The sequence below is a fragment of the Anomaloglossus baeobatrachus genome, chromosome 12 (genome assembly GCF_048569485.1).
Source record: "Anomaloglossus baeobatrachus isolate aAnoBae1 chromosome 12, aAnoBae1.hap1, whole genome shotgun sequence".
NCBI classification, from domain to species: Eukaryota; Metazoa; Chordata; class Amphibia; order Anura; family Aromobatidae; genus Anomaloglossus; species Anomaloglossus baeobatrachus.
In genome coordinates this window covers 63,851,006-63,862,882 of record NC_134364.1, presented here as the reverse complement: position 1 = coordinate 63,862,882, position 11,877 = coordinate 63,851,006, and the positions used below count along the sequence as shown (strand labels likewise).

The window sequence follows — 11,877 nt, the reverse complement described above, 5'->3', positions numbered from 1 at the left end:
AGGATAAGGAAATCTTCCACGTTCTGTGATAGATCTTAGCAGACGTGGGCTTCCTAGCCTGTCTCATGGTGGCCACGACCCCTTGAGATAATCCTGAAGACGCTAGGATCCAGGACTCAATGGCCACACAGTCAGGTTCAGGGCCGCAGAATTCAGATGGAAAAACGGCCCTTGTGACAGTAAGTCTGGCCGGTCTGGTAGCGCCCACGGTTGGCCGACCGTGAGATGCCACAGATCCGGGTACCACGATCTCCTCGGCCAGTCTGGGGCGACGAGTAAGACGCGGCGGCAATCGGACCTGATCTTGCGTAGCACTCTGGGCAAGAGTGCCAGAGGGGGAAACACATAGGGAAGCTGGAACTGCGACCAATCTTGCACCAAGGCGTCTGCCGCCAGAGCTCTTTGATCGCGAGACCTCGCCATGAAGGTCGGGACCTTGTTGTTGTGCCGAGACGCCATTAGGTCGACGTCCGGCACTCCCCAGCGGCGGCAGATTTCCTGAAACACGTCCGGGTGAAGGGACCATTCCCCTGCGTCCATGCCCTGGCGACTGAGGAAGTCTGCTTCCCAGTTTTCTACGCCGGGGATGTGAACTGCGGATATGGTGGAGGCCGTGGCTTCCACCCACATCAGAATCCGCCGGACTTCCTGGAAGGCTTGCCGACTGCGTGTCCCACCTTGGTGGTTGATGTATGCCACCGCTGTGGAGTTGTCCGACTGAATTCGGATCTGCTTCCCTTCCAGCCAGTGCTGGAAGGCTTGTAGGGCAAGATACACTGCCCTGATTTCCAGAACATTGATCTGAAGGGTGGACTCCTGCTGAGTCCACGTACCTTGAGCCCTGTGGTGGAGAAAAACTGCTCCCCACCCTGACAGACTCGCGTCTGTCGTGACCACCGCCCAGGATGGGGGTAGGAAGGACCTTCCTTGTGATAATGAGGTGGGAAGGAGCCACCACTGAAGAGAGTCCTTGGCCGTCTGGGAAAGGGAGACTTTCCTGTCCAAGGACGTCGACTTCCTGTCCCATTGGCGGAGAATGTCCCATTGAAGTGGGCGCAGATGAAACTGCGCAAACGGAACTGCCTCCATTGCTGCCACCATCTTCCCTAGGAAGTGCATGAGGCGTCTTAAGGGGTGCGACTGGCCTTGAAGGAGAGACTGCACCCCTGTCTGTAGTGACCGCTGCTTGTCCAGCGGAAGCTTCACTACCGCTGAGAGAGTATGAAACTCCATGCCAAGATATGTTAGTGATTGGGTCGGAGACAAGTTTGACTTTGAAAAGTTGATGATCCACCCGAAGGTCTGGAGAGTCTCCAGCGCAACGTTCAGGCTGTGTTGGCATGCTCCTTGAGAGGGTGCCTTGACAAGTAGATCGTCCAAGTAAGGGATCACCGAGTGTCCCTGAGAGTGCAAGACTGCTACCACTGCTGCCATGACCTTGGTGAAAACCCGTGGGGCTGTCGCCAGACCAAATGGCAGGGCTACGAACTGAAGATGGTCGTCCCCTATCACGAAGCGTAGAAAACGCTGGTGCTCTGGAGCAATCGGCACGTGGAGATAAGCATCTTTGATGTCTATTGATGCTAGAAAATCTCCTTGAGACATCGAGGAAATGACGGAGCGGAGGGATTCCATCCGGAACCGCCTGATTTTCACGTGCTTGTTGAGCAGTTTTAGGTCCAGAACAGGACGGAAAGAGCCGTCCTTTTTTGGTACCACAAACAGATTGGAGTAAAAACCTTGACCTTGTTCCTGAGGAGGAACAGGGATCACCACTCCTTCTGCCCTTAGGGAGCACACCGCCTGCAGAAGAGCATCGGCTCGGTCGGGAGGTGGGGAGGTTCTGAAGAATCGAGGCGGAGGACGAGAACTGAACTCTATCCTGTACCCGTGAGACAAAACGTCTCTCACCCACCGGTCCTTGACCTGTGACAGCCAAATGTCGCCAAAGCAGGAGAGCCTGCCACCGACCGAGGATGCGGAGAGAGGAGGCTGAAAGTCATGAGGCAGCCGCCTTGGAAGCGGTTCCTCCGGCTGCTTTCTTTGGGCATGAGTGAGCCCGCCAGGAATCTGAACTCCTCTGCTCTTTCTGAGTCCTTTTGGACGAGGAGAATTGGGCCCCCAATTGCTCACCAAACAGTCTGTCTCCAGATAATGGCAAACTGGTTAAGCATTTTTTGGACGCAGAATCTGCTTTCCATTCTTTCAACCACAAGGCTCTGCGTAAAACGACAGAGTTGGCAGACGCCATAGATGTACGGCTCGTAGAGTCCAGGACAGCATTGATAGCGTAAGTCGCAAACGCAGACATTTGCGAGGTTAAGGACGCCACCTGCGGCACTGATGGACGTATGACAGAGTCCACCTGCGCCAGACCAGCTGAAATAGCTTGGAGTGCCCACACGGCTGCGAATGCTGGAGCAAACGACGCGCCAATAGCTTCATAGACAGATTTCAACCAAAGGTCCATCTGCCTGTCAGTGGCATCTTTAAGTGAAGCCCCATCTTCCACTGCAACTATGGATCTAGCCGCAAGCCTGGAGATTGGGGGGTCCACCTTTGGACACTGGGTCCAGCGTTTGACCACGTCAGGGGGAAAAGGATAACGTGTATCCTTAAGACGCTTGGAAAAACGCTTATCTGGATAAGCATGATGTTTCTGGACTGCTTCTCTGAAGTCAGAGTGGTCTAGAAAAGTACTCAATTTACGCTTGGGATATCTGAAATGGAATTTCTCTTGCTGTGCAGCTGCCTCCTCCGCTGGAGGGGCTGGGGGAGAAATATCCAACAGTCTATTGATGGCCGCTATAAGGTCATTCACCATGGCGTCACCATCAGGAGTATCCAGATTGAGAGCGGTCTCAGGATTAGACTCCTGATCATCTACCTCTGTCTCATCATACAGAGAATCCTCTCGCTGAGACCCTGACCAGCGTGATGACGCCGAGGGTCTCTCCCAGCGAGCTCGCTTAGGCTGCCTGGGACTGTCGTCCGAGTCAGAGCCTTCAGCCTGTGATGCGTGGGACCCCCTTGGAGCACGGATTAGTTCCAACTGAGGGGGACCGGGGAACAGTGAATCAACAGTGCCCATGGTCTGAGCGACCGGCCTGGACTGCAAAGATTCTAGAATTTTTGTCATAGTCACAGACATTTTATCAGCAAAAACTGCAAACTCTGTCCCCGTCACCGGGGCAGGATTCACAGGCATCTCTGCCTGGGCCACTACTAGCATAGACTCCGGCTGACGAAGTGGCACAGGGACCGAACATTGCACACAATGGGGGTCAGAGGAACCTGCCGGTAGATCAGCCCCACATGCGGTACAAGCAGCATAAAAAGCCTGTGCCTTGGCACCCTTGCTTTTTGCGGATGACATGCTGTCGTCTCCTCAGAGCAATATAGGGTATAAAGCCAAGAAGCGACCGTACAGTGCAATATATATAGGTACAGACAAAAGTACACTAAACAACACTGTGGCACTAGTGGGGTCAGCACCTAGGTGCTGCTTACCGCCCGCTTAAGAGCGGGTGTGTGGTCGCCAGAATCCCCTGTCTGGATCTCCCAGGGCTATGTCCGTTCTCCAGCTCAGACTGCATGCAGGAATGGCTGCCGGCGTCCTGTGAAGAGGGGCGGGCCGTGGGCGTGCTGCAGACAAAGAGCGGGAAACTGGCGTCCCACTGTGCCCAGTGAGAGGGCTGGAGTATGTAAATACGACTCCAGCCCTTCGGCGCTGATCATTATACAGCGTCTCGCCCCTTCCCTGAATGACAGGGTTGGGGGCGGGAACGAAACGGAACTAGGCCGCAAACGCCGGGAACTAGGCCGCAAACGCCGGGGACTAGATTTATAAGCGCTGCCGTCGTAAAAGCACGGTCAGCGCGAAGTCCCCGGCGCACCACAAGTCACAGCCGCGCCGCAGCCTCTAGGGGCGGCCGGCGCGGTAGTTCCCCACAAATAAACTCACTGCAGCTAAGCTGCAGTGAGTATAGCCCAAGCGCGCAGCGCTACTGTCCCCGGCGCACTAGCACACACAGCAACGCTGGAGTGTGTCTGTGCCTGTCTGCACGGGGACACAGAGTACCTGAATGTTGCAGGGCCTTGTCCCTGACGGTACCCAGCTCCGTATCCAGCAGGTTCTCCGGGTCTGTGGATGGAGCCCGGCCTCAGAGCCTGGAGGCCGGTAAGATCCCACTTCACCAGAGCCCTTCAGGGGGATGGGGAAGGAAAACAGCATGTGGGCTCCAGCCTCCGTACCCGCAATGGGTACCTCAACCTTAACAAACACCGCCGACAAAAGTGGGGTGAGAAGGGAGCATGCTGGGGGCCCTAGTATGGGCCCTCTTTTCTTCCATCCGACATAGTCAGCAGCTACTGCTGACTAAACAGTGGAGCTATGCGTGGATGTCTGACCTCCTTCGCACAAAGCTTGAAAACTGAGCAGCCCGTGATCCCACGGGGGGGTGTATAGCCAGAAGGGGAGGGGCCTTACACTTTTTAGTGTAATGCTTTGTGTGGCCTCCGGAGGCAGTAGCTATACACCCAATCGTCTGGGTCTCCCAATGGAGCGCCGAAGAAAGAATGTGCATGTCACTTCTTTTCTGCAGGTACTTGCGTTTTTTTGCCATAGAGAATGGTAAAAAAAACAAAACACGGGGAATAACCTGCGGCAAAAACGCATTTGTTTTTCGGTGCATTATTGGTGCGTGTTTTGAACGCAAGTGCGCTAATCTTTCAGACTCAAGTAATTTAATGAGAAAAATCCTTTTTCTAGTGCGCACAGGGCCTAACACATTTTTCTGGTATGTCTCACTATATCAAATTTCTGCGGTATAAGCTGTCTAACCACATTTATACTGAGTATTCAGCAGTACAGAATATATCAGACACTCACTATGGTGATTTAGCTTATAGTTGTCTAGTAACCAAAAGGTACCCATTAAAGATTTGGTCCTTCTAATGTTTCATCAGGCGTTGGAGGTTTCTGGGTGTTATGGATCCTACACCAGGCATGTTATTCCTCGATGGGAAACCTTAAAATGCTCCACATAAGGTTTTCAGATGCTTGCAGATTCATCCTACTATCCATATTTCTGATTTTACAGATTGATTAATATGTCTAACCTAGTTCTTGCCCGAGACTTGTGTCCTTAAGGCTTCTATACCCGCTCTGAGCTATTTCTTTGGTACTGCTTCTATGGTGCGGTCTGGAGGGATGTTCTGGAAAACAAGACCACCACCTACCGGTAATTCAGTTTCCAGTAGTCACTCAGGACAGCACCCTTATTTCCCTTTGCTTAGGGTTTATCGTGCAGATGAGTTACTATTTGTAACATTGCATCCAGCCTGTATTACCGGGAGGGGCAATCCCAGAAGAGAAAACAAATCTGAAACTTGGATCAGGCTGCAAACAGTATACGAAGTCATCTGAAAACGGGTGAAGAAATAGAAAACAAAAACCCTGCAGAGGTATTTATTATCCTTTGAGTTCCCTGGGAACAGAGTACACCATTTCATGCACATCGGGGGTGCCAATCAGGTGAGATTAGGGTAAATAATGTTTACCAGGATGTCTCGGATACTTACCATCACTGGCAATTTGGTCTGAAAATAAATGAATACAATTTCCCATTAAAATATCCATTTTAGTTTCTCACTTGGAACAATTCGATTCAAATAAAGGAAATCCATAAACAAATAAAATTTTGAAAAAAAACTTAGTAAATTCTAAACAGGGGAAAGAAAAAAAAAAAAAAATTAAAAGTTGAAAGGTCATGACTTTGCCAACACTTTATTAACAACAAAATGTGATAAAAAGAGAAAAGTACATACAGATGAATACAAACATGAATGTTCCTAAAAATGCAGATAAAGAAAAAAAAAATATATATATTTTTTTTTTTGCGCCAAATCATGTCCATCACCTGCTGGAGATTTACCCTGACACAGATGCCTGTCCTTTGTTAAACACGACACAAAAAAAAAAGGGGGGGGGGGGGAAAGCCAGTATTAACCAAAGTTTTCCAAATGATTGGATCAAGTCCTCAATTATACAAACGAGAAGAGCAGAACAGAACGAAAAATAGATTATACAGGATTCATATCACTTCCAACTAGAGGAACCTGGGACACAGGTGGTAAGAGAAGTTCCCTCTCCCACCACTTTTCCTGTGAATTTTTGCCACAGAATTTGATTACAGTCTGCTCATACACGGCGCACCCCTCCGGTGCCAAAACAACTTTCCCCCAAAGTGAAAGACAAATTAGAACAATTTTTTTTGTTTTTAAGTTATGTCAACGCCCGCCTTGAAATGGATGTTGGGAGGAATGAGAAAGGCCATCATGTGGAAGGAGGGTGGTAGTACTGTCCGTAATTCCAGGTGTTCTGGTAGTTGTACTGCTGCTGTTGTTGCTGCAAAAATATAAATGCATGCCATAATATTATTAAAAATATAAGCAACGAGAAAAATATAAAAAGTTTTAGTTTTTACATGAACGACAGGACAATTTCCCCCTTAAAGCTATGTGCGCACTAGAAAAGTGATTTTTCTCAAGAAAATTTCTTGAGAAACTTCTGAGAGTTGAAGATTACCGCACCTGCGGTAAAAAAACCGCACCAAATCCGCGGGAAAACGCATGCGTTTTTCCCGCAGTTTTGCCGCGGTTTTCCCGCAGGTTTGTCCCTGCGTTTTTTTTATGCTGTAACTGCAATAAATAATATAGATAAATCGATAGACAGACAGATAATGGATACAGGGAAAGATGGATAGATGAATAGATAGATAGATGATAAAGACCTATATAATGTCCCACCCCCCTGCATTTTCTAAGCTGGCACCCTTTAGTGACTTTCATGTGGTACTAAAGGGTGCCTAGCCTTGTATTTTGCCATAAAATAAATAATTAAAAAAAACCACGTGAGGTCCCCCCATCTTTTGTAGCCAGCTAGGGTAAAGCAGACGGCTGCAGCCTGCAGACCACAGCTGGCAGCTTCACCTTGGCTGGTAATCCAAAACAGAGGGCACACCACGCTGTTATTTTACATTACATAAATAATTTAAAACAAAAAACGTGGGGTCCCCCCCCAAATTGGATCACCAGCCAAGGTAAAGCAGACAGTTGTGGTCTGGTATTCTCAGACTAGGGAGGTCCACTGTAATTGGACACTCCCCAGCCTAAAAATAGCAGGCCGCAGCCGCCCCAGAAGTGGCGCATCCATTAGATGTGCCAATCCTGGCGCTTCGCCCCAACTCATCCCGTTGCCCTGGTGCGTTGGCAAACGAGGTAATATATGGGGTTGATGCCAGATGTGTAATGCCACCTGGCATCAAGCCCTGGGGTTCGTGATGTCACGCGTCTATCAGATACCCGACATCACCAATCAACAACCCAGTCAGTAAGAAATAAAAAATAGGCAACAAAAAAAGTTTTATTTGAAAAAAACACTCCCCACATTCCCTCTTTCACCAATTTATTGAAAAGAACAATCAATTCCACGTCTGGCGTAATCCAATAAGGAAGGGGTCCCACGGCGATCCATACCATAGTCACTGTCCCAGTCAATGAAGAACAGAATGTTCCCCATTGGCTGGGAGAGCAATGCAGTGACCTGAGCTAACATCAATAGCCCAGGTCATTGCAGGGGATGACTAGCGTTGCTGCCAGGAGGATAGATGAGATCATTACCTGCTGTGATCATCTCTTGTACTGCCGACGTCAGCGATGTCACTGTTTCTATGCCCGCCGCTTTGTCAGCAGTATCGAGAGAGCCCGTGACGTCACCGCTAGTGACAGTCTCGGGCCGCTAGCGAGACGGGCATAGACAGCAGTGACCGCGGTGACGTCAGGAGATCATCACAGCAGGTAATGATCTCATCTAACCTTTTGACAGCAGCGCTTGTCATCCCTGCGGCTGCACGCACTGCAGGGTGTCAGTGTCTGCCTGCGCTGCAGGGTGACAAGCCGCTGATAGTGCGGGCAGACACTGACACTGCTGTGCTGGCAGCGGCGGGGCTGGAGCGGGACACAGACTGCACGGGCACCTGGAGGTCACACGGAAGCGCTTCTGTGCGGCGTCCAGGGAGTGTGACGTGAGTGTTTACTATGCTCCGCTTCCTCTTCCTGGCATAATGACATCACTTCCCTGCAAAACCGCAGGCAGTGATGAGCATTACCGCAGGTAAATCACGGCTATACCGGGGGTATACCGCACATCATTTGCTACCTGCGGTATACCCCCGGAATTTCGCGATTACATTACAGTGAATGGAGTGAAATACCGGGGGTATTCCGCAGGTACCTGCGGAAAAGAAGTGACATGCACATTTTCTCAAGAAAATCTTCACAAAGAATTTTCTTGAGAAAAAAACGCAGCGTGCGCACAGCTATTTTTTTTCCCATAGGTTTTGCTGGGAAATGTCTGCAGGAAGATTACAAACATTTCTCAAGAAATTTCTGCAGCAAAACCACGGGTAAAACGGCCTAGTGCGCACAGGGCCTAAAGTCTCCAGAACTATCATGACTTCATGGAAATTCAATGGCAGCAGGTGTATGGGCGGCAGGCCTGCCACTAGGAATTTCAGGGCCCCATACTGGAAAGATTTCGGGGGCCCCCTTTAGGCTCCACCCCAGCTCCGCCTCCACCCCGCGAATCTTCCACAGTCCCACCGCCATGCTTGGAAAAACTTCACTTCTGCCTCACCAATCACACATTAGCCATTCACAATGAACACTGTATCACACACACAGCCATCAGATTTTTTTTTGACCAAAAGATTTTTGTAAGCCTGCCTCCACGACAAGGTGGACTCTTGGCCGGGCCCTACTTTACTCTTTTTTTTTTCTTTTTAAATCTAACTTTTTTGGTGTATATTTATTTTTGCTATATCTATCTATATTTTTTTTTCTTTAAGGGAATGTGTCACACAGTTTTTAACTAACTGAAACCAAATTGTGATAATACAGACTTGTGGATTTAGACCTGACAACCCCTTTAAAGGGAATCTGTCACCAGGTTTTTAACACTTAATCTAAGCGCAGCATAACGTAGCGGAAAAAATCCCGATTCCAGTGACTGTCACTTATTGTGCTGCTTAGTGTAGTTTTGATAACATCACTGCTGAATCAGCAGGAGATTATCATTACAGGACTACTTGACATGCGGCAGCATATTCATGAGCTCTGTATAACTGCTAGATCTGCAGCAGAGAAAACATTGATTTTATCACAATGACAGCAAATAGCTCAGTAAGTGACACATTGCTGGAATCAGGGTATGTGTCTCTACATTATGCTGCTCTCAGATGGGGGAGAAAAAAACCTGATGACAGATTCCCTTTAAGGCTCACTCAGTCTGTGAAAACCGGTCCGCACTTGGACCGCGGTGCCTGGACTGGCCATGGGTCTCCTGACCTCAGCAGCCTCAGAGCATATATGAGGATGTAGGTCAGGAGATCGGTGCCCGGCTATGCATGGCGTTTTAAGCTGAGATTTATACTGATGGTTCTTTATGAGAGCTGAGAAGGGTTGTGAACAAGAAATGCCACATAAGGCAGAATTAGGCTGAGTCCACATGTCCTGTAATCATCCGTTGGGAAAATGATTTCTGCAGGATCAGTTTTCTTTAACATGGGAGTCTATGGAGGACAGATCCGTTAACAGATTTCTATTTATCTTCCAGCTGTAACGGATGGGCATCCTGACTTCGGGGCACAAGTCTCCTCCGCAGGAGAACGCAGCTGCTCGTGCCCATGATGAGGGTTCGGTGCGCTGCGGTCTCCTGCTTGTATTCCTCCTATGCGACTCCACAGCAAATAATTGACATGCTACGGCCTCGGAAAGCCGCACCACAGGTCAGTTTTTTCTGCCAGCCGTACACGCACAGTGGGCACGGGATTTCTACAAATCCCATCCACTGTGCTTGTACTGTACATTGCAGCTGAAGTATGCTGTGTATAAAAAACTGCTAACACTGATCATGGGCACGCAGCCTTAGGATGTTCTTTATTACAGCGTGGATATTAGGGCGGGGGGCACTGAACAGTCTCGGATACAAAGGCCTTGCTGGTACTGTATTATTCTAAGGAGATTCTTTATCACAGCCTGGCTAATAGCAAAGAATGTCCTTAGGAAAATACAGCACCAGTGAGGCCTTTGTATCAGAGACTGTTCAGTGCCCCCTGCCCTAACACACGCCTGCTCTAAACACCGAGGAGCCGACCGCCAAACACACCCCACGGCCTCCGGGCCTTGACTTACTGTGCAGCCGCCAGGCGACTTGCCGCCTGCTGCCCTCCACCTTAAATCCTCCGCCGAGCCGTGACGTTGCCTGCCTTCTGTGCCTGCGGACGGAAGATTATATTCCTGACTAGCTATTAGGCTCACAGCATCCAGAGAGTCAGGAGGCCCACGGCAGAGAGCGTCAGGAGGCCCACGGCAGAGAGCGTCAGGAGGCCCACGGCAGAGAGCGTCAGGAGGCCCACGGCAGAGAGCGTCAGGAGGCCCACGGCAGAGAGCGTCAGGAGGCCCACGGCAGAGAGCGTCAGGAGGCCCACGGCAGAGAGCGTCAGGAGGCCCACGGCAGAGAGCGTCAGGAGGCCCACGGCAGAGAGCGTCAGGAGGCCCACGGCAGAGAGCGTCAGGAGGCCCACGGCAGAGAGCGTCAGGAGGCCCACGGCAGAGAGCGTCAGGAGGCCCACGGCAGAGAGCGTCAGGAGGCCCACGGCAGAGAGCGTCAGGAGGCCCACGGCAGAGAGCGTCAGGAGGCCCACGGCAGAGAGCGTCAGGAGGCCCACGGCAGAGAGCGTCAGGAGGCCCACGGCAGAGAGCGTCAGGAGGCCCACGGCAGAGAGCGTCAGGAGGCCCACGGCAGAGAGCGTCAGGAGGCCCACGGCAGAGAGCGTCAGGAGGCCCACGGCAGAGAGCGTCAGGAGGCCCACGGCAGAGAGCGTCAGGAGGCCCACGGCAGAGAGCGTCAGGAGGCCCACGGCAGAGAGCGTCAGGAGGCCCACGGCAGAGAGCGTCAGGAGGCCCACGGCAGAGAGCGTCAGGAGGCCCACGGCAGAGAGCGTCAGGAGGCCCACGGCAGAGAGCGTCAGGAGGCCCACGGCAGAGAGCGTCAGGAGGCCCACGGCAGAGAGCGTCAGGAGGCCCACGGCAGAGAGCGTCAGGAGGCCCACGGCAGAGAGCGTCAGGAGGCCCACGGCAGAGAGCGTCAGGAGGCCCACGGCAGAGAGCGTCAGGAGGCCCACGGCAGAGAGCGTCAGGAGGCCCACGGCAGAGAGCGTCAGGAGGCCCACGGCAGAGAGCGTCAGGAGGCCCACGGCAGAGAGCGTCAGGAGGCCCACGGCAGAGAGCGTCAGGAGGCCCACGGCAGAGAGCGTCAGGAGGCCCACGGCAGAGAGCGTCAGGAGGCCCACGGCAGAGAGCGTCAGGAGGCCCACGGCAGAGAGCGTCAGGAGGCCCACGGCAGAGAGCGTCAGGAGGCCCACGGCAGAGAGCGTCAGGAGGCCCACGGCAGAGAGCGTCAGGAGGCCCACGGCAGAGAGCGTCAGGAGGCCCACGGCAGAGAGCGTCAGGAGGCCCACGGCAGAGAGCGTCAGGAGGCCCACGGCAGAGAGCGTCAGGAGGCCCACGGCAGAGAGCGTCAGGAGGCCCACGGCAGAGAGCGTCAGGAGGCCCACGGCAGAGAGCGTCAGGAGGCCCACGGCAGAGAGCGTCAGGAGGCCCACGGCAGAGAGCGTCAGGAGGCCCACGGCAGAGAGCGTCAGGAGGCCCACGGCAGAGAGCGTCAGGAGGCCCACGGCAGAGAGCGTCAGGAGGCCCACGGCAGAGAGCGTCAGGAGGCCCACGGCAGAGAGCGTCAGGAGGCCCACGGCAGAG

At 52.1% G+C, this 11,877-nt stretch overlaps 1 protein-coding gene across 1 annotated transcript in view; it reads right to left on the bottom strand.

Moving 5' to 3' along the window:
- Positions 1 to 5,772: 5,772 nt before the first annotated feature.
- PRPF39 (pre-mRNA processing factor 39) overlaps positions 5,773 to 11,877 on the bottom strand; it is a 169,675-nt gene continuing 163,570 nt past the window's right edge. Inside the window, exon 14 of the mRNA XM_075331092.1 lies at positions 5,773 to 6,409. Within this exon, the coding sequence (XP_075187207.1) occupies positions 6,338 to 6,409 (72 nt within the window). The 3' untranslated portion in view covers positions 5,773 to 6,337. The remainder of the gene's footprint in view (positions 6,410 to 11,877) is intronic.